The sequence below is a fragment of the Cervus canadensis genome, chromosome 33 (genome assembly GCF_019320065.1).
Source record: "Cervus canadensis isolate Bull #8, Minnesota chromosome 33, ASM1932006v1, whole genome shotgun sequence".
Lineage (NCBI taxonomy): Eukaryota > Metazoa > Chordata > Mammalia > Artiodactyla > Cervidae > Cervus > Cervus canadensis.
Genome location: NC_057418.1, coordinates 23,164,350 through 23,187,343, shown reverse-complemented (window position 1 = coordinate 23,187,343; position 22,994 = coordinate 23,164,350). Strand labels below are relative to the sequence as shown.

Genomic DNA, 22,994 nt, shown 5'->3' with positions numbered 1-22,994 from the left:
TGCAAAGAGCCGGCCCATTAAAGAAGACCCTGATGCTGGGAAAGATTGAAGGCAGGACGAGAAGGGGACGACAGAGAATGAGATGGTTGGACGGCATCACTGACTCAATGGACATGAGTTTGAGCAAGCTCCAGGAGACAGTGAAGGACAGGGAAGCCTGGTATGCTGTAGTCCATGGGGCTGCAAGAGTTGGACACGATTGAGCAGCTGAACAACAACATCCAGATTTAGCTCTAAGAAAAGTAAAGACTTGACCATATACTAATGAGAACTGCCAATCTATTATGCCTCTAACCTCAGCCTCTCCTAAAGTCCAACATATATTTCCTCATCCACACTCCTCACTCCCAATGCATAAATAACAAACTAACATTTTGCCACAATGGCTTATTTTCCTTTTACAAAGAAGTAACACAGCACATATAGAGTTGAAGACTATCTTCATGCACGGGTACCCAGTTCAGTTTACTCCCTTCTTCTCATAGTCAGCAGTTCTTATTAACTTGGTGCTTATCTGGGTCATGTTTTCATTCTTTTACACATGTCTAAAGGCATAACAATTGTGTGGTAGTTTGAGCATTTTGAACTGTGGTGTTGGAGAAGACTCTTGAGAGTCCCTTGGACTGCGAGGAGATCCAACCAGTCCATCCTAAAGGAGATCAGTCCTGGGTGTTCATTGGAAGGACTGATGCTGAAGCTGAAACTCCAATAATTTGTCTACCTGATGCAAAGAACTTACTCATTTGAAAAGTCAGTTCAAATGATGCTGGGAAAGAGTGAAGGCAGGAGGAGAAGGGGACGACAGAGGATGAGATGGCTGGATGGCATCACTGACTCGATGGGCATGAGTTTGAGTAAACTCCGGGAGTTGGTGATGGACAGGGAGGCCTGGCGTGTTGCAATTCATGGGGTTGCAAAGAGTCGGACATGACTGAGAGACTGAACTGAACTGAAAGGCATAACAAAACATAGTATAATGCTGTTTGTATGTTTTTAAGATATGTTAGACTGTATTGTAAATTCTACTATCAACTTTTTCACTCACCATTGTTATTTCTGAGATCTTATCTTCTGTGGAAATACGCAGAATTAATGCTGCTGGTTGCATGGTACCCATATCTACGGCTGCTGACGAGTCCTTTCCTGGGGGGGGGCCCATTAAATAAGGCTTCAACCTCTCATCCTCACTTATTTTCTTCAGGAAGGCATACTGACTTATCTGATGGGAAGGGGTGGTGGAAAGGGAACCCCATCTTCAAGTGGCATTCTTGTAACAATAATTCTACAAAATCATTCCGGAAGTTCTCATGGATCAGAAACTATACGTATGCTCTTCTCCATGAATTTTAAGGATGTTGAAAATATACTTCCAACCTGTTTTGTCTGCCTTATCTTGGAACTAGCTGAACTATGGTGATTCCTTGAACACATACTTTCCCTTCTTTCCCCTGTCTTGTTTTACTGGATTATATCTCAACCTTTCTTCAAAACATCCCCCAAATGCCATCTTCTCAGGGTGTCTTAAGAATAGGGAATGACTATTTAAGAACTGTGCATTTATTTCCACCGTATTGAAAGCACAACATTTCAGACTAGCATTTATTCCCCTCCAAATGACCTCATCTTCATTTCCCCCAGGTCTTATATTTCAGCTAACCTATCCCCAGAACCCACTAACGCTTTCCTATCATATTCATCTGTTCATTCAGTGTTCTAAGCACTCTGACTAGATACCACTTCTCCCCAACTCTGAGTGTGAACTTACTTCAGATTTTAAATCAGATTTTCCTTTTTTAAAAATAAAATTATAAAAGTAACACACACTAATTGTAAAACTTTCAAAAATACTAAAATATGTATTCTGCCTGTAATGCAGAAGGCTCGGGTTTGATTCCTGGGTCGGGAAGATCCTCTGGAGAAGGAAATGGCAGCCTACTCCAGTCTTCTTGCCTGGAGAATCCCATAAAGGAGCCTGGCAGGCTACAGTCCATGGGGTCGCAAGAGTCAGACATGCCTTAGTGACTAAACCACCACCAAAATATGTAAAGAATTACATGAACATCACCATGACTCCGTTTCCCACATGTCAACGACAGCAATCACCTGACATGCTTCATGTATACCTTTTCATTGAATGTAAATATTTTATAAGTTTTAAAATACAAGAAATATGAATACTGTTTAACAACTTGATTTATTTTACTGTGAACGTCTTTCTAGGTTCCATGTAAATCTATTTTTTTTAATAACCTTGATGTTACACCAATAATACCATACTTTTTGCTTTTTTTCTTAAAGGTTTAGGTTTTAATTTTCACATTAAATTTGGTATGTCTTTATGCTGAATAAATTGATACAAGACTTTAATTTGAAAGTTCTATATATGGTGGAATAAGTCTAATTAAGGACACTCTGGAGTCTCCTTTGATATCAGTTTTATTCCTCTTTATTGTTATGGCAGTATTATCTTGTTTTGATATCTAGAGTTAGGTAAATCATCCATCATTGTTCTTTAAAACTTTTTTTGTCTTTCCTCATGATTTATTATTTTAGAATCCAGACAAATATTGCTATTTAACTATGATGCTCATGTTCCTCAGTATACCAAGTCGCTTCAATCATGTCTGACTCTTTGCTACCTTATGGACTTAGCCCATCAAGCTCTTCTGTCCACGAAATTTTTCTGGCAAGAATACTGGAGAGGGTTGTCATTTCCTTCTCCAGGGGATCATCCTGACCCAGGGATCGAATCTGGGTCTCCTGCATTGCAGGTAGATTCTTTACCATCTGAGCCCCCAGGGAAGCCCCCAGATATATATATAGAGATCTTCAAACTCATGTTTTCTTAGATTCTGTATTTATCCCTAATCCTTAGTCCAGGATGGCACATATACCTCATTTTACCTGACTGTCTTTGGAATCTCTCATATTCTGATTCTCTGTATGTACATAATTAAATTTGGGTTTTCCTTTGTTAATCTGTCTGATGTCACTGTAACTATTAGGCCAGCCAGAAATACCTACCAGGGTAGGGGGAAATTTTTTCTTTCCCCAACATAACCATATACTCTGGCAATATGTAGCAATTTTATGGTAATTTACATGCTAGTTTGACAGAGAAATGATGATTAATACTGGTTATTCTCATTCAAGAACATGGTGTATGTCTCACCAATGATTCAGACTCAAGAGTCTTATTTTGTGACGTTCAGTAAAATTTTATGATTTTCTTTCTATATTCTCATTTCTTGCTAAATTTATTCCCACGAATTTTATAGTTTGGTGACACACATATAAATAGAATATTTCCCCCTTTACAGTATCTCCTTATTGCTGATAGAAAGGAAACTATTACATATTTACATTGCATCCAAATAACCAACCAGAACTTTTATTACTTAAAATAAATTTCTTGAACTTTCTATTATACAATCATACTGTATATAAACAGAGGGAAATTTATTATTTTCTTTCTAATATCAATACTTTCATATTGTTCTTGTTTATTTCATTGGCTAGTACCTACAGGATAATGAAGAATAATGACAGTGATAATATAAATATTTTTGTCATGGACTTAATACATGTGTGCACCTTTAGGACTTTACTATTTAATATGAAGCTAATTGTTAGTTTCTGTCTTTCAAATATATTCAAATTCTTCTATCGCATGAGGTCTTTATCATTCCATTGAGATACTTCTGTGTTCAAGTAAAGAGTTACTTCTTCACTCTGCTTTATTTTGAATTGGATACCAAGCACTTTGTAACTGGACATGGTTCTTTTAAACTTGAGGGAGTTTTTAAAATTGATATTACTTGCATTAAAACATTAATGGCTGGGACTTTCCTGGTGGTTCAGTGACTAAGCCTCTGCACTCCCAATGTAGGGGGTCCAGGTTCGTTCCCTGTGCAGGGAACTAAATCCCACATGTTGTAACTAAGAGTTTGCATGCCACAGTGAAAAAATTTCCCATGTCACAACTAAGATCCCACGTGCTGCAACTAAGAGCCAGCACAGACAAGTAAATAAATAAATTTAAAAAAAATTAATGGCTAAAAGAACAATTATGGTTGAAGCTAACAGGAGGTTGGAACTTATAGAAAGTCCTAATAATCCAATTTTCTCTCCCCTCCCCCCAAAAGACATTAAAAAACTGGACGTAAGAATACACTATTCATTTACTGATGGAGTTTTCTTCTATTTCTTACTCAAAATTCTATTCGGTTTTCTTTGCATGAGAACAGCACAATATTGTAATTATATCAAACATTGGTATGAATGAAAGCTTACGAAAAACCTCATATAATTGCAATTTTCTAAATTTATACATGAAGTAAGGGTAACTGGACTCTTTTCAGCATCCTCCGGCGGAAAGTTCACAGCCAAGATGGGGCAAGATAGCAGCGATATAAATTTAAATGTTATTGCACAGTGGATATTTTTACTTTTAATCCTCATAAAGTCTATGCATTTTAAAATCATTTTATGTTAACAGTCATAGCACTAATCCCTGCAAGACAGTGTTTTGACAGGGGTCTTATTTTAACTCCATATTTTATGATGGTAAGCAGAACTACATTAGGAGTGCATTATTTAGCATACACATAAATTCTAAGTAGGGATGGGCTAGATAACGCATGGAAAATAAATTTGCATTTTGCAGCACATAAAGAAACAGTCAAGGTCAGGTCAGACATTCCTAAAGTTCAAACTCCTTTCCAAACTGTTCACTATTTTTACTTAATTACTCTTTTAATTAATCAATTACTACCTCAAAACACCACCGCCCAAAGAAATACCAGTGTTTACCATAAAAAGCCTAGGGGAAATTCAGACATGTTTGCCAGTAGATAAGTTATTTAGTAAACTGATGTCTATTATTCATCATTTATTTAAAAAGCCATTTATTCAGTGCCAGTTATGTGCTAATAAGCACAGGGCTATGTGATGATGATGATATGGAATGAAAACAGACCTTTAGGAAGCAGTAAGGCACAGTGATAAAAGCCAAAGTTCTAGACTGGGGCTTAGACTCTGCCGCACCCCTTCCCACCACCCCACTTGCACTAGCTGTTTGTCTTTGGGCACCTACTCACTCCCTGGGATGCCCAGTTTCCTCAGCTGTAAAACGGGAGTATTAGGACAACTTTCGTTGAGGGCTGGTATAAGACATTAAAGATATACATGTAACACAGAACGCCCCCAGCAAGATGCCCAGCACACAGCTGGTCCTCAACTTGTGGGCGGGGCCAGGATACAGAAGATGCTGCGTTGCGCAGGACAGCCCCACAAAGATTTGTCCACTGTCCCTTCACTCCTGCGTTGGGAAAACCTGACTGTGATGATATGAACTTAAAGCCCTCCTCCCAATCTGCTTTACATAAAAACTCCAAGCTATCAATGTGTACCCCACTTTTAAGGAATGTAAACAAGAGTGCAAATTGAAAGAAGGTTAACTTTGTTTTCTTTGGAACTTTGCAAAGAGATATTCGCTTTTGCAGAAAACTGCATCGATGCCAATAACCACTTGTGACATCTGAGTTGCCAAAACACACCTAATCCTTTTGCACTCGTGATGGTCGCATAAGAATTCTGTGTATATGCAAGCACCTGATCACTCTAGTGCAGTCGAAATATTTCTTCTAATTAATACATCCTGAAGGGTTTCCCTGGTGGTCCAGTGGTTAAGAATCAGCCAGTGCAGGGGACACAGATTCAATGCCTGGTCTGGGAAGAATCCACATGCCACGGGGCAACTAAGCCTGGGCACCATAATTACTCAGTCCAAGCACCCTAGAGCCAGTGTTGCACAAGAGAAGCCACTGCAATGAGAAGCTCACAGCTGGAGAGTAGCCCCAGCGCCCCACAACTAGAAAAAGCCTGCACACAGCAACAAAGACCCAACACAGCCAAAAATTAAATTAATTAAAAAATACATATTGAAATGCATGTTACCATAAAATATTTTTATGTCACAACTAACACATTACATTATTTTTTGAAATTATCTGTAGAAGGTTATAGTGCCTGAGTTTTACTTTAGGATAGTCAAGTGTTTGGTATAAAAAAAAGGGAAGGGGTGAATTTGAGAACACAGCACTATATAACGTGTTCAAAGTCACAGCTGATAAGAAACAGGGCTGGTATATGAGCTGGGGCTGTCCCTATGATGCATCTGCTCAGTTCTACTTCTAAGGTGGAAAACTTAGGATGCTCCTGACCTCTGTGGAGTTCTGTGACCTGGGAAATCATTTGTTAGATCATTTACTCAGAAGCTGAGGATACAGCACTGAACAAAAGGCACAAATCCCAGTGCCCTAAAGGATTTATCTTCAGGAGAGAGACAGACTGTGTCTCACAGATGCCTGCATGGCTGGCAACAACACAGGGGGGTGGGGGTACTCGTGAGGGGGGCCGGGGGTGCTATCGAGGGGATGGGTGCTTTCAGTTGTAATGCATACAGAAGGCCCCCCTGATCGCTTCTTGGCCTTTTGGCTAAGATCAAGTGCAGAAGGCCTCCCTGACACATAAGCCGAGGAATGAGTGAAGCAAGGGAGCAAACCATGTAGTTATGAGGGAGCTTGGAGAGTGAGAATCCGTGCACAGGACCTGATGTGGAAGGCAGCAGGGAGAAAGAATATGTGTTGATAATAACGCAACCACGGGAAATAACCTGAATACCTGCTGATAACCTAGGAGGTGGTAGATTCACAGTTGCCAGATGAAACAGGTTACAGAAAATACACCGCCACGTTATTGTTGAAAATTCTAAAATATTTTTTCCTGTTATTTCAGTCGTGAGCAAACGAGAGTTTCAGATGTCAAGAAGGAAATGGACCGGAGTGCAGTCATATGCCTGTGAGTGCAGAGTTCCAGGGCATCCTGCTTTCTCCCTGGTCACTACAAAGCATTGTAAACAAGTCTGTCTAGAAGGATTCTTCCAACTTAAAAGAGTCATTGGATCCCCTCAGAGTCTCAGGTCCTTTCTGTGGACAGCGGTCCTAAATGTCTCTGTCTGAGAAGGGAACAAGCAGGAGTGTTTTCCATTGTCAGAACACAGACATCCCTCAATTGCAAGAATGCATTAGGGACTTCCCTGGTGGTCTAGGGAGAGTCTGCCTGCCAATGCAGGGGGCCCAGGTTCCATCCCTGGTCAGAGGAACTGGAGCCCCCATGTCACAACTAAACCTGGTGCGGCCAAATAAATATTTAAAAAGAAAGCGTCATATTACTCAGCCATTAAAAAAAACACATTTGAATCAGTTCTAATGAGGTGGATGAAACTGGAGCCTATTATACAGAGTGAAGTAAGCCAGAAAGAAAAACACCAATACAGTATACTCACACATATATATGGAATTTAGAAAGATGGTAACGATAACCCTGTATGTGAGACAGCAAAAGAAACACAGATGTATAGAACAGTCTTTTGGACTCTGTGGGAGAAGGCGAGGGTGGGATGATTTGAGAGAATAGCATTGAAACATGTATATTATCATATGTGAAATAGATCGCCAGCCCAGGTTGGATGCATGAGACAGGGTCCTCAGGGCTGGTGCACTGGGATGACCCAGAGGGATGGGATGGGGAGGGAGGCGGGAGGGGGGTTCAGAATGGGGAACACATGTACACCCGTGATGGATTCATGTCAATGTATGGCAAAACCCACTACAATACTGTAAAGTAATTAGCCTCCAATTAAAATAAATAAATTTTTTAAAAAAGAAGGAAAAAAAAAAAAAGAAAGCGTCAGTATTTGTGAAGTATCTTAAAAGTAAAGATCCTTAGCATCTTATGGTGGTAACAGCAGCTGGTGTCCACTGTTCAGTTTGGGCTTCTCCAGCATTATTGCACTTGAGAACAAGCCTTGAGGTAGGTAAGGAGAAATCACAATTCAGGGGCTTATTCAAACTACCCACGGTCATAGCACACAGCAGAGAGCAACTCAAATCCGGGCGGCTGAAGACTGCGAACTGACATGTGTGGCTGCTACAAGGAAAATCACCTCCATTACCTGGAGTTTCAGTATGAGAGCAGAAAACGATCAATAAACCATATTGGCATTAAAATGACCCCATTAGTCTAACTTATTATTGTAGCTGAATTTCACTGAAGCACTGGAAGATCAGGCTGTAAAATTTGGTGACCTGTAATTAAGAAATTTACTTCTAAATTTTAAAAATGTTTATGAAAATAGTTGATATATACCCAAGAATACAATTAAGTTAGCAGCAATAACTAAAAACCTGAATATCAATTCCCAGAGTCCAGGATGGTGGTCACTTTTAGTGGAGAGGCAGAGAAATGGGATTGGGGTGAGGGGTGGGGAGCATGACTTCTAATACCTTTCCCAACCCAAATTCAAAATCCCCAAAACAAATAGAAACCAGGCTCCTAAAAGACCAAGTATCGAGAATGCCCAAGGGTTAGGACTTCCCACTTGCATTGCTGAGTGCCTGGGGTTCAATTTCTGGTTGGGGAACTAAGACCCTGCAAGCCACACAGTGTAGCCTAAAAAGAATAAAATAAAAGACCAGGTACCACTGCTGAGTAAAGCTCACCATCAAAAGAGGAAGAGCTGGCAAGAGGTAATGCTTGATGCTCTTCTAGAAGAAAGCCCTAATCTCTGTAGTGATAAGCGGTGCTGGAGAAACCATCTTTGGCTCCTCTTCCTTGGGGACATAGAGTGCCAGGATAAACGTACTGAAAGGCAGTTCCAGAGGCAGATTGCAAAGCAAACAGCTGACCAGCACATGCATGACCTTGAGCGCTGGCTTAGATTTGTTGAGACTTTTTGGCTATTTGTTTCTTTTTTTCTGAGCCAGAGCTGACAAGCACCTCTGAAAGAATTGCAGAGGAAGAAAAGTTTCACAAATTTTATGACTAATGAAAAGGGGATGAGGTACACAAGCATAAATTCTAAAATGATTAAAGGCTTATGTGTAAGAACCAACATTTTATGAACCAATGCAGATGATCTATACTCAAGCGGATGGATGGAATTCCATTGTGGTCCAGCGGTTAGGGCTCTAGGCTTCCAGAGCAGGGGGCACTGGTACAACCCATAGTTGGGGGAACTAAGAACCCACAGGCTACGCAGTATGGCCAAAAGCAGAAAGGATGGAAAAAGGAAAAGCTACAAGGAACAGGTTGAAAAGACAAGCCACATGTGGGAGAATACATTTGTAGCACAGGATGGTAAAATATTCATATTGGGAACATATAAAGGATATTATAAATGAATAAGAAAGAGGTAAATGGCCTCAAAGAAAATAGGCAATTCACAAATTGATATGTCCATAAATATGTCTATACCCACAACTATAATGAACTACCATTTCATTACCACTAGCTGGGCAAGGTTTAAAACAGTCCAACAGTATAAAGTGTTAGTCACTCAACTGTGTCCAGGCTCCCTGTCCATGGGAGTTCCCAGGCAAGAATACTGGAGTGGGTAGCCATTCCCTTCTCCAGGGAATCGTCCCGATCCAGGGACTGAACCCGGGTCTCCTAAATTGCAGGCATATTCTTTACCATCTGAGACACCAGGGAAGCCCATACAATATAAATGTCGGGAGGGCTTCCCAGGTGGTGCCTGTGGCAAAGAACCCACCTGCCAATGCAGGAGACATAAGAGATGTGGGTTCCATCCCTGGGTGGGGAAGATCTCCGGGAGGAGGGCATGGCAACTCACTCCAGTATTCCTGCCTGTAGAACTTGTAGAACTCCACAGACAGAGGAGCCTGGCTGGCTACAGTCTGACACTACTGAGTGCGTGTGAGCGTGCACGCGCACACACACACACACACACACACACACATACATACAAATGTTGGGAAGAATGTCTGCCAAGGACACACGTGAGGGGAACAGTGAGTATATAAGAATGTGACTCTATAAAACAACATTTAATTAGCAATATATTCAGGGAAAAGATCTTTTAAAGTAGTAAGAGAAGAATAAAAAAAAACCAAATTTATTCCACTACTGTTTTCACATATTATTCTATATCAGAATAATTACATTGGTACTCATTTTAAATGTGACCATCTGCTATAGACCGGTCATCTGAAACAAATGATTATTTAATGAGCGTGGACTGGAAACAGGTAAAGAGAGATGCGACTATCATCATAGGCAGAAGAGCTGGTTGATCATCTATACAGGTTTGAGAGAGAGGAGCCTGGAAGTTGTACCCTCCACCACTTACTGGCTGAGTGATGGCAGACATGCTTCATAATCTCGGTAAGCCTCAGTTGTGTCAGCTGTAAGACGGGGATAATCAGAACTGTTTAAGGATTAAGTGAGAACGTACATGACTGCTTTAGCACAGGTCTGGAGCTTGGGAACAACTCAGAGAATGGGAGCATTTATAATGAAAATACTGCCAAGGCTTTGTTTCCTAATCCCACTTAGTTTGTCTTGGAAATGCCACAGCTGTGTGTTCTGATCTCTAAATCCTAATCCTGAAACGTTCACGGCCAGCCAAGCTCCGGTGCCTGGTTTAATTGGGCACTGGTCTAGACTTACTCTTCTGCTGCAGTGTTTATGCTTATGTTCCCCGGAAGCACCTGGAATGGCCAGCCTGGGTCTGCATGTTGTTCTGTAGCTAGCAAGGAGAAGACTGACAACTGATTAGGTGACTTCTTGACTTTGTGGAGTCTGGACAAGGCTGTGAACTGTCAAATGTGGCTGGAAAATCAAAAGCCACTAAAGCTTTATATAGATCACAAAAGTGAGTAGACTTAAAACGCATACAACATCCATCAGGCTACGAGATGACTCTTTTTTGAGTCACAGACTCCTTCGAGAATCTAATGAGAATTGTGGAGACTTTTTTTTTTAAGTATATATACTCCTATATCTAATTCTGTATTTAGTTATGGGAGGGTGGCTGTGACTGGCAGCTAACAACTGCTGGCTATGAAGCCGTATACGTGGACGCTGCATTCCTGGGTGAAGGCAAGGTATTCATTCGAAAGTGGAATCAAAACCAAATTAAGAGGGGAGAAAACAAATCCCTACAAATAGTTTAAATATGAGATCATTTCTAAAAACCTAGAAACTCAGCACTGTTTTCCTTTTCTTTCTTTTCACTTTTCGAAATAACACGATTGGGGTTAGATGCCAAAAAAATATTTTTCTTTATAGCAATAACTGTTAAGTCAAGGGGACTCCCACAAGAAGTGTTTACTAAAGGAGAAAGAGAAATCAAAATTCCCTGGTGGCTCAGACAGTAAAGAATACTCCTGCAATGCAGGCGACCCAGGTTCAATCCCTGGGTTAGCAAGATCCCCTGGAAAAGGGAATGGTTACCCACTCCAGTATCTTTGCTTACAGAATTCCATGGACAGAGGCGCCTGATGGGCTACAGTCTATAGGGCTGCAAAAGAGTCAGACGTGAATGAGCAGCTAACACTTTCACTAAACTGTCATGAAGCCTTTTGCTCTGGTCTAATGAATTCATGCAATTCATTAAACTCCACTCTGTTTTAAGTCTAGATGGAATACTGATTCCATTATGTTAGAGTAATCATTTTAGAGTAGACAAAATAATCCCATCCTTGTGAGTGTTGGGACAGAACAAAAAATTAGACTAAATGTACCTTAGCAAAACCAGTCATGTAAAGAAAATTTTACTCGAGAGATACCCATTATCTCTTAAGGTTCCTTGTTAATCAATACAATATTAAACCTCATAACCACTGTACTCACCTCTCAGACTCCGTTTATGGGCCTCTCACACCCACATTATAAATTACTGGGGGTAAGAGACATATCTCAATGATCTTTGATTCCCACTTCCTTCCTGTATTACTTGACATATAGCAGACGCTCAATAAATGTGTACCAAAATAAATTCTTTCAAAGGACTTAAATGCATTTTCTTTGGACCAGAAATTCTGTCAAATTGCAGTTTTTCTGTGAATTTCCTTAAAAAAAAAATTCTTTGCTGGGTTTTCTACTGGATTATTCCCTTTTTCTTTATTAAATCAGTCTGTAGTCCATGCTGTATATATTCTGAACACCAGTCATTTGCCTATTATCTTTGAAAATGTCCCCTCCCAATCTGTCAAGTGCTTTTTCAGTCTTGTATCTTTTATCATAACTATTTTTAAAAATATAACACAAGTTATCAATCTTTCTCTTTTGAGCTTGAGATTTTTTATATCTTAAGAGAGACACTCTCATATACAACCACACTTCTACGGGCATAAATTCGTTCTCAGACTTCAAATAAATCTGTACTACTACATTTAGCTTCAGTAGAAGGATGTCAAAATGGGGGTCTTTTGCATTTCAGTGATGCCCCAAAACCATGTCAACTGCTCACATGCCAAAGAATGATGCTAGACCTAGCAGCACGTGCAAAGGAATTGCTTGAAGATACATTTTGTATCCCTTTGTCCAAGAGATACCTTTCAAAGGGGTTGACAAGGGTAGAAACTGGGCAAGGATTGCTTCAAAGAAAGTTATGGATGTGCGGGTCTCACTCCAGGCCTGCCAGCTGCTCCCCCTTTTCTGGAGCCAGTAAGTGAGGCTGTAGCAGAACAACTGCAAAGGCTCAACAGTGATACTGCCATGGGGGGCCAGAAAATGTCTATGAGCTGAAAAGACACAGCCCATGGCAGGGTCGTGTGAGAGACGGAACTGCACTTCCAATGATGGTGGTCAGACGTCCAACGGCTATGGTACCCAGAGACCAGGTATGGAACCAGCAGTAGAATTTTTTTAAAGGGAAATATATAGCCCAGAAATCTTCTGCAAAGAGTGTGGAAGAGGCTACACTGGTATCATCAACTGGCCAAGCTTCAACCCTGGAGGGGCCAGAGGCAGCCTCAGTGCAAGGTGACGGGGGGTTAGCTAAGCAGCCACCCTCCACCCCCACTGTCATCTAGACGCAGGCCCAGTTTTTGCGCTGGAGAGAAGCTTCCATTTGAATGCAAATTAAGTTTTGATCTTCATGAGACTGGACACGAAGACATTAACTGGGAGTGAGAGTAATATACTGCAAATTTTATCCAAGTGCAAGGGAAGAACCAGCCCACAGAGCAAGCTCGACCAGGAAACTGGTAAAGAGTGATGATGGTCCCTGTTCCCTCTGTTCAGGACACTGACTTTGCTCCCAGAGTTCATGGAGACACAGCATCAATTTACCACCTTCCTGAAGGTTTAACAACATAGATCTTGAGTCCTGTGGTTTATACTGATGTAAGTCACTAGTGTTACATGCGTGCTGTGTGCTAAATCATTCAGTCGTGTCCAACTCGGTGCGACGTTATGGACTATAGCCTGCCAGGCTCCTCTGCTCATGGGATTCTCAAGATAAGAATACTGGAGTGGATTGCCATGCCCTCCTCCAGGGGATCTTCTTGACCCAGGGAATGAACCTGCATTGGCATGTGGGTTCTTTACCGTCTGAGTCACCAGGGACACATAACGGACTGTGATCTTTATATGTCAAAAATAATATACTCCAACTAATAAAAAAATTAAAAAAAAAAAATAATATAAACAGAGATATTTGCACACTCATATTCACAGCAGCATTATTCAAAACAGCCAAAAGGTGGAAGCAGCCTAAGTGTCCATTGACAGATGAATGGATAAACAAAATGCAGTAAGTATATACATACTATGGAGTACTGTTCAGCCTGAGGCAATTAGTAAGGGAATTCTGACAAATGATGACAATACTGGTGAACTTTGAGGACATTATGCCAAGTGAAATAAGCCAGTCAGAAAAACACTGATATGAATTATCTAGAATAGTCATGTGCAGAGACAGAAACTGGAAGGGTGGTTTCAGGCATTGGAGACATGGAGTTGCTGCTTAATGGGTAGAGAGCTCCAGTTCTGCGCTAGGAAGAGTCCTGGAGATGAATGGTGTTGATGGTTTTCACAACAACGTGAAAGCGTTTCACCGAGCGGCACACTTGAAAATGGTTAAAATGATAAATTTTATGTTAGAAGCATCTTACAACACTTGAAAATAAAAACTAAATAAAGGAAATTGAACCTCCATTAGTCATGTATCAAAAAATGGAGTGAATAACAACGAGGAGTGACTAAAAATTATCCAGTCTTACCATGTGTCAGGTACCACGCCAGAACGTATCCATGGTCTCATCTAATCCTTATTTCAAACCTATGAGGCAAGACCTATTAAAATTCCTACCTTATAGATAAGGAAACTGAGGCAAACATGGGTTACCTTGGCCTTTTAGAAGAGATCATAGAAATAATTCATATAATTATTGATATTTACATAGTTACTTCGGTTTACAAGGGGCTTCCCAGGTGGTGTTGGTGGTAAATAATCTGCCTGCCAATGCAGGAGATTTAAGAGAAGTGGATTCAATCCCGGGTTGGGAAGATCCCCTGGAGGAGGGCATGGCAACCCACTCAGGTATTCTTGTCTGGATAATCCCATGGACAGAGGAGCCTGGCTGGCTATAGTCCATAGGGTCGCAAAGAGTTGGACGTGACTTAGCATGCACATTAGGTTTACAAAGCACTTCCTCATTTGTTAGTACTCATTAAAAACTGCAGCATAGGTATTCTCCTTTTGTCAAAGGAGGACATTAACTCCTAGAGAAGTTAAGGAAATTGCTTCAAGTCATATTAACAGTTACGGTTCTGATTCTACAGCTTCTAACTCTGGGTCCACAGCTACCCATCCAGATCCAACTCCTAGTCTGGTCCAACTTCTCATTTTCCAGATGAGAATGTCTACAAGAGACATGCCCAAAGATGCTAATAGCGTCTCCAAGGCCACACAGAGAGCTACTGTGTTCAGTGTACATCATCAGCATATACCTTTAAAGATCCTTTGCCACAGTAACACATATTCTATAAATACGTGTTTATAAAGTAAGGGCTGGTACAGAGGCAGAGAGCCCTATCAGCATAAAAGAGAGTGCTTTCTTCAAGAAGCTCTTTTATTTGTAGAGTTGATGCATTGGAACCTGCACTTCACATAAGCGTCTAATCTTTCAGAGCCTGCCCTACCCAATCTCTTTGTCCATTAGCTCTACAATTATGCTGTGATCAATCTAGCAAATCCATTTAGACAGCACATCTAGCCACTCTCAGAGTGGATTCGGTACTGAAGCAGCAAGTACATGAGAGCTGTATAATAAGAACTTTGAGAAATGAACCATATAAATCCTCATTTGATCCTGACTGCATGTCTATAAGGAATTCTCAAAACAGTCTCAATGACCCTGATGAACTTTGTAATGGCTAAGTGTGAAAGTGCGGAGCTAAGCTCGTTTGTCCAGCAGAATCTTTCCTAGTAAAATAACTCACCTCTGAGTTTGATACAAGGCTGATGATTGGTGAGAAAGAAGCAACTGCTGGACTTGATGATTACAGGCTTTCACATGGTGAATGGAAATTACCTTTTCGCATGTGAAATCTGCCACTGTAACACCTCCAATGTCAAATTACAGAGGAATTTCATGAATCCTTGTTTGTGTGTCTTTTGTTTTCTCATGGCCTCAGGATGAGGGATAGGACTGGGGCTGGCAGGGACTGAGCAAACTCTATGGCGGTTCCCCCCTCTTTCTGGCTGGAATATCCAACAAGAGCCAAAGAGAAGTAGGTACCACAAAGAGCTTCACAGCAGCAAAAAGTCTGAAGTCTTACCAGCAAAAATGTCCAAGTCTGATGGTTGGGCATCTCCCATCCATTAAGGTGCAAAAGTACACATTCCATTCGAGGAAGAGCAGACTGATTTCATTTCAAGTAATCAGTAGTACTATTACTGCTAATAGTAGCTGACATTTAAAGAGCACTTTCTCCTATTAAACTACACACAAAACATGCTCCAGGAGGGCAGGACTAGGTCTGCTTCCCTTACTGCATAGCCACAGCTGAGTCACACGTGCTGTATGCGGCAGGCTGTCAATAAATATTTGCTGAATGAACAAATAATCTCATTTGGTTTTCACAATAACCCTTGAAGGTTTGATACAATACTGTCATCCCCATTTTACAGATGAGAAAGCTGAGGCTCAGAGGTCACTATTCTGTACCCAAGGTCACATAACCAGCAAGTGTCAGAGCTTATCTTCTAAACCACATGCACCAGACATCAAAATCTATGGTTCAACCACAATGTCACATCACTAGTGCAGACCAGACATTAGGGCTTTTCCAGGACTGAGGTCATCTCTGAAAGGTGGACATACAAGAATATATCTCATTCAGAATGGATCTCACTCTGTTCCAGCCATCACTTGTTAAGATTTCTTTCATACTCTGGCAACAACTAAGGTGAAAAAAACTGACTTACCCACAAATCCTCCTTCACCAACCAGTTTCAGGGCAATTTTATCAGCCAGCACTGAAGAGTTACCATGAGCGATGTTGGCAAAGGGGCCAGCATGCACAAATACAGGTGTCCCCTGTGGAAGCAGAAGAACAAATTTTATAAAGCTATGACCCTGCAATCCCTCTGCTGGGCATTTACCTGGAGAAAAACGAGATCTGAAATGATACGTGCACCCCAATGTTCACTGTAGCACTGTTCACAGCCAAGACGCGGAAGCAACCTAAATGGCCATCAACAAAGGCACGCACGACGCATATGGTACATGTACATAATGGAATATCACTCAGCCATTAAAAAGAAAGAAATAATGCCATTTGTAGCAATGTGGATGGATCTTGAGATGATCAAACTGAGTGAAGTCAGACAGAGGAGAAATATACTATGAGATCCCTTATATGTGGAATCGAAAAAGAAAGGATGCAAATGAATTTATGTATAAAACACAAAGACCCACTGAAATGTTGTGAAGTAATTAGCCTCCAACTAATTAAAAAAAAAAAAAAGTAAAAAAAATAAAATAAAATAAAAAAAGGAAAATCTGTATCAGGTAAAAAAAAAAAAAAAAGATAAAACACAAAGAGACCCACAGACTTAAGAGAAGGAATTTATGGTTGCTGGGAGGAAGGATGTGGGGGAAGGGACAGTGAAGGAGTTTGGGATGGACATGTACACGCTGCTATATTTAAAACGGATAACCAACAAAGACCTACTGTATAGCACATGGAACTCTGCTCAACATTAGGCAGCAGTCTTGCCGGACGGGAGTTTAGGGGAGAATGGATAGGTGTATATGTATGGCTGAGTCCCTTTGCTGTTTACCTGAAACTATTTCAACATTGTTAATCAGCTACATCCCAATACAAAATAAAAAGTTAAAAAAAAATAAAGCTATGAGAATCAGTTATTTCCTATTGTAAATTTTAATAAGCCACTGTGTTAGCTGCCTCAGTGACCCTGATATAAACCTTATGTCATAGTATTCTGCATTTTACTCTTAAAAAGAATGGAATTAAACTCTGATGGCCTAAGAAGCTTGTTTAAATGTTTTTTTTCCCCATTAAGAAATCAACTAATTCAAGAAACATATAATCACAAAATCAGCACAATAAATGAATTGTGGGAATCATGGCAGGGCAAGTACATATTATTACTGGCCATTTTTATATTTACAGTGATAATCTTCAGATGTTTGAAAATTTTATCTTTCTCATTGTTTATCTTACCTATTAAAAATCTGGTAACTATTAAGACAATGAAAGAAAAATTTCACTCATAGTAAAATGTCAAAGTTGCTCGAAAGACAGAAGAAAAAAATAAGGGAACTCCCAAAAACTTTAGATTTTAATGATTTAAACAAAATTTGTCATGAGATGACATTACTTTTCTTTTACTTTCATTTCTATGCTTTTGTCAAACAGAAGAGACTGTAGTCCTATCTAAAAAGATTATACACATTCAGTAAAATGTTCAGGTTTTATTCGGAGCCAGCCAGGGCCACTGAGGTCTGTGTGTACGAAGCCTTGGCTCCACCTGTGAAAATACAGGCTGCCCTTCCACTGACATGGGGGGACGCAGGGAGCGATGCAGGGGGTGGGGCCATGGAAAGTTCCCATGAACCAGGATGGGCTGTGAGTGAACATGTTTCAAAGCCGAGAAAAATGAACAAAAGCAGGAAGAAAGGCAGTGAAGGAAAACTCATTGTGGAGAGTGAAAGTGTGAAATAATGCTGGGATCCGTGTTCATGGAAATGCAGACATGTATGTTTACTGTCCAGATCTCCATCTGCCTGTTCATTTATAGTTCTCACTTCTATGCAGAGAAACCTTTCAGTGCCCTGAAGGAAACACTGTTTAAGATCTTAATGTCTCCATCACCTCCTAGCCTTGGGCGTTCTAAGATGGAGCGCCCGTAGTACACGAGTGGAGCTAGGGAGGAAAATTTAAAGAGACAGGGCCACAAGCGCCACCCCCGGGTAGGCAGTGGGCTTCACTCCTGTGTCCTGCAGATCTCACCCCGGCCACCTGTTTAAGAAGCAGTGGGGGCCAGTCTCCAGGGTGACAGGTAACAGGGTGTGGCTGGATCAGCACTGTTCTTCCCATCTCTAAGGACTACATGGGCAGCGTTTGATTTTAATTAGATTAAAATTAAAGGCCACACAGCAGATTCATCACTAAAGCAGCATTAAGTATTTATTAGAGCCCTGGTTTTTGAATTCCCAGAATGTGATTTAAATAGATATAAAAATTCTTAGAACATCACTGTTGGACATTCAAGCACAGACTCACACACTCAACTTATGTGACACAGTATATTGAGTTAACACTTTGTCTAAGAAATTCTATCACTAACCCCAAGACATAAAAATATCTATCCTGAGTTCAATATTTTATTTTATATACACATCACTTAGCAAAGTAATAACAGGAACTATCTTGGTTTTTCCGATGACAGAGCTATGAATATTCTCCATAATGGACTTTTCAACCATTTCATAAGATTAACACTTCAACTGTTCCTTGCTGACCAGAGATCTAAAAGAGCATTCATTATCCACAAGAACTTTCTGCAGTGCTCAAAATATTCTCTATCTGCTCTGTCCAATATGATAACCACCAACCACATGTGGCTATAGAGCACTTAAAATGTAGCTGATAAAAATAAATAGATAGAAATGTAACTACTATGACTGCACAACAGAATTTTAAATTTAGACTAATTTAGACTGAAATAACCACGAGGGGCCCATAGGTACCATACTGGACAGAACTGCAGCAGGTGGGTATTTCCTGTCTACACTGCATGTGGTTAACCCACGGCTACACAAGTCGCTGAGATGTAAGACAGACATTCATTGAGTTTCTAAATTTCTACTCTGGTCAATCAGGACTTCATTAGCCAAGGCAGGAATCATATCAAGAATCTTTGTCTTTCTGGATGACCAACCAGTTATTCTGATGCTCCTCACAGGCTCAGACTGGCTGGAAATGCTCCCATGTAGAGATGCACAAGCAATCTACTTAATGTAACTCTGTCAACACTTTCTATGAAAAGAAAATCACTTACTTCTAGGGTCTGCATCAGATTTGGTTTTATCGCGTCTTTCATCAGAACAGTCAAAGCACCTGTCACCCCCTAAAGAAAAGGGAGGCAAAAAATACACTTATTTAGATTATCAACAAAAGATCATTCACATGATGGTGAATTCTCAGCCGCTTCTCACCAGCCTGCCTCGTGCATGGGCAACCCCACCGGCAGCCGTCAACTCTGAGCTATACATGACACAGAGCTCTCCCCTCACCTGAATGGATGCCAACCCTTCTAGGATGTGATGGGGAAGCAGTAGTCATTGCATTTTTTCTCAAGACCTTCCTTGACTGAAATAAGGGGCTTACCATTCCTTTCAATTCACCTAGGTTTTTTCTGGCAATTATGCACGTTATTTTTCATCCCCAGAGATTACACTATTGCCCTGAGAAACAAGATGAAGAGTGAAAACAAGGCTGGTTACAGAAAGGGAACGTAGAGAGAAGGGGGTGTGCCTAAAGGCACCCACGCTGGTTTCTGTTCTCTCTCGCATCTCATCCCACAGATGCAGAAGGTACTCAGGACACTGGAAAAGCGTCTTGTTTTCTGTCTCTCACTCTACATCTGCCTAGAATGAAGCTGAAGCCACTTGTGGCTGTGGTTGCTTCCTTTCATTCCTATGAAGCTTGAACTAGGCTCTCTTTTGCATTCCTATTTGCAGCTCCCTATTGCATTCCTGGAAAAGAACAGGACAAGGAAGAGACAGAACAGGGATGAAGTCTGAGAACTACTGGGGAAAGTGTACTAAAGCAGGCCACGAAGGGAATTAAAAAAAATATTGTTCTATTTATTTATTTGGCTGGGCTGGGTCGTACTTGTAGCATGTAGGATCTAGTTCCTTGACCAGGGACCAAACCCAGACCCCCTGCATTGAGAGTGTGATGTCTTGGCCCCTGGACCACCAGGGAAGTCCTGGGAAAGAATTAAAAAAAAAATTCCTTTCCACCTTTTCTAAAGACCCTGGGGAATGATCGTTCAACAAACTAGTCAAGTTATTGGAAGGCCATATCATGAGCACATGCATGTGAAAGTAGCCTTGAAAAAATGAAGGTGGCCTGCAACAAATCCTAACAGATCAGGCTGTGGAATCTAAGGATTTGTTTATTACTTTCTCTCTACCTCTATCACCAACAATATTAAATGTTTCTCTTATATAATCAATTTCTATTTTTATACTTTTATAATACGGAATCATTGAAATGTCTTTAAAAATCAAATTTACTTTCTACTTTACTGGACAAAATAAATGTCACAAGAACTGTAACTTACCTATTACAGGTATATGAAGAAATTAGGTACATTTCGCAAGCAAGAAACACCAAAGAGTCAACTCTGAGTTTTTTTGTTCCAGATCCAAGAGTTTCATCACAAACCAAAACAAATTAAGTTTAGGGAAATATTTGTGGATTAAGCCCTTTCAAATTACTCCTGACATATTACTGATACCTAACATTAAGAGGATGCTTTATATTTATAAATAAATATTTATTTATTTATATTTATAAAAATTTTTATAAATATTTATAAAAATAAATATTTATAAATATTTATAAAATAATTATATTTATAAAAATACCATATATTTGTAAAAACTATATATTTATAAAAATATATTTATTTATATTTATAAAATATTAAAAATTTTATAAAAAACTATAATATACTATTCTAGAGAGAAATGTTGAGATTTGACAATTTTTAAAAAGCAATACCTTTACAGCAACTGCATTTGGATTTTCTCTTTAAGCTTTATACCAAGCATTCCATGAGTGGCCGATATAAATATATCTATTTAACCTACTTTACAAGACTTATGAGTCAGTCAGATTCACCTCTTGAGAAAGAAGCCAAAAGGTAATCAAGGCATTTTGGCAAAGGTTTAAAATTACGCGCCAAGCCCTTGGAATTAATAAGATAGCTTCTCATCAGTGTTGATTTAAGATTCCATTATGGTGCATGACTAAATACATGGGAAAGTAAGCTTAAATTTAGAGCGACGGCTGTCTATGTTGTACCAAGTGTTGTGTGCTTATAAACTCGGACAAGCAGATGAAATTGCTACATCGCTGATGGGGGCGGGGCGGTGAACAGCAAAGGTGGCTACTAAAGGGAAGAGGAAAAAAAGATTAGCGTGCAAATTACAATCAGCATTAGGCAAGGTGGTGGTGTGCCAGCCTACTATGAATGTTTTGTAAGAAAGCATCTTTGCATGCAAAAGAAAGCTACATAAGTAAGAATGGTTTGGGGGAGATCTGTTTTTAAATAAGCCGAAACCCAAGTCTAAGGTACAAAATTAAACATGCCAGCATGCCCAGGGAGCAAGCTGGAGTAAAAAATCTGCCTCTTTAACTTAATCTTCCCTTTCATGAAGGTGGAGTTGCTTCTTATTCCTTGGAATGGTGATTTGCCCTTAATTTAAAGCAGGCAAAGATTACCTGTAAAAAAAAAAAAAAAAAGCCACAGGCTTCCACCTCCAGGCAGAGCAGAAATCAGGATTGGAAAGAATCATGAAAAGCACATGAAATAGATTTCAGGTACTCTGATTGCAGCCAGGAATAATAAGAACGTTACAAATGCCCGTGAGCACCACATTAAATTGTAGGACAATCGGGACCTTTAGCAGGAAAAGGTGTGAACAGAAATTCCTATTATACCCAGTGACATGAAGAAGACTCTCATTCTCCTGATTACATGTGGCTCCTGGTGGCTCGGAGGGTCATGAATTTGCCTGCAATTTGGGAGACCCGGGTTCGGTCCCTGGGTCGGGAAGGTCAGGAACCTTGAGCTCTCTGGAGCTTCTGGGATGGACATACCAAGTCGTCTGCTGTCACGGGCTGTCCATTTCTGTCACTGGCCACCACCATTCTTCCTAGCCGCTCCTTCATGTCCGATAGGCCGTCGGTCAGAGCCAGCACTGCCATGATTTCACTGGCCACTGCGATGTCAAACTGCGCCTGAAACAAAAGTTGAGGTCCTGGTCAGCGGACTGTTTCCATGAAGCGCTGCATTGCAGCACTCAGGTCTTGCAGGCCTAGGGTTCAATTCTCAATGGGCCGTTCTCAGATGCATAAGTTTCTAGCAACTGCACAGTCCTGGGCTCCGTGCTCTTTCTTTATTTGCTCTGCTGAGCAGAACAGGGCATGGCCAGGCCCCTCCGTAACACCAGCTCGCGGCACTACGAGATGTGCTTTTGTAGCGTGTCTCAGACTTGTAATTGTTAATGTGATGGTCTGATGGATGCAGATCTCCACCGCTGCGCCACAAAGGCAGGGGCCATTTGGGGAGGGTTTGCTCCTGAGGCCCCAGCTTGGGGGACTGAGTGTCAAATGAAGCAGGATTCAATACGTGTTGGCAAAATAAAGGAAGAGTTGGCAGACTACCCTGTCACTTCTGTGTGTCGAGGGGGCTGCATGTGTTTGCCCCGATAAGAGATGAGCAGCGAACTGTGAAAGAAGGTGGTTTGAAGCCAGTTTTGCAGACTTAGAGCTTGGCACAGCACTGAGACCCCCAACTTATGTTCTCCACGCCCACTCCCCAGTCATGAGGTGACGTGGAGCCCATGCTGAGC

General features: G+C 40.7%; 1 protein-coding gene across 5 annotated transcripts in view; it reads right to left on the bottom strand.

The window, feature by feature from the left end:
- The window catches only part of MTHFD1L (methylenetetrahydrofolate dehydrogenase (NADP+ dependent) 1 like), a 174,146-nt gene that overhangs the window by 84,793 nt on the left and 66,359 nt on the right, over positions 1 to 22,994 (bottom strand). For all 5 annotated transcript variants that reach the window (XM_043456896.1, XM_043456899.1, XM_043456897.1 and 2 more), the window contains 3 exons: positions 22,240 to 22,380; positions 19,406 to 19,474; positions 16,304 to 16,415 (listed from right to left, as the gene is read on the bottom strand). In XM_043456896.1, the coding sequence (XP_043312831.1) occupies positions 16,304 to 16,415; positions 19,406 to 19,474; positions 22,240 to 22,380 (322 nt within the window). The remainder of the gene's footprint in view (positions 1 to 16,303; positions 16,416 to 19,405; positions 19,475 to 22,239; positions 22,381 to 22,994) is intronic.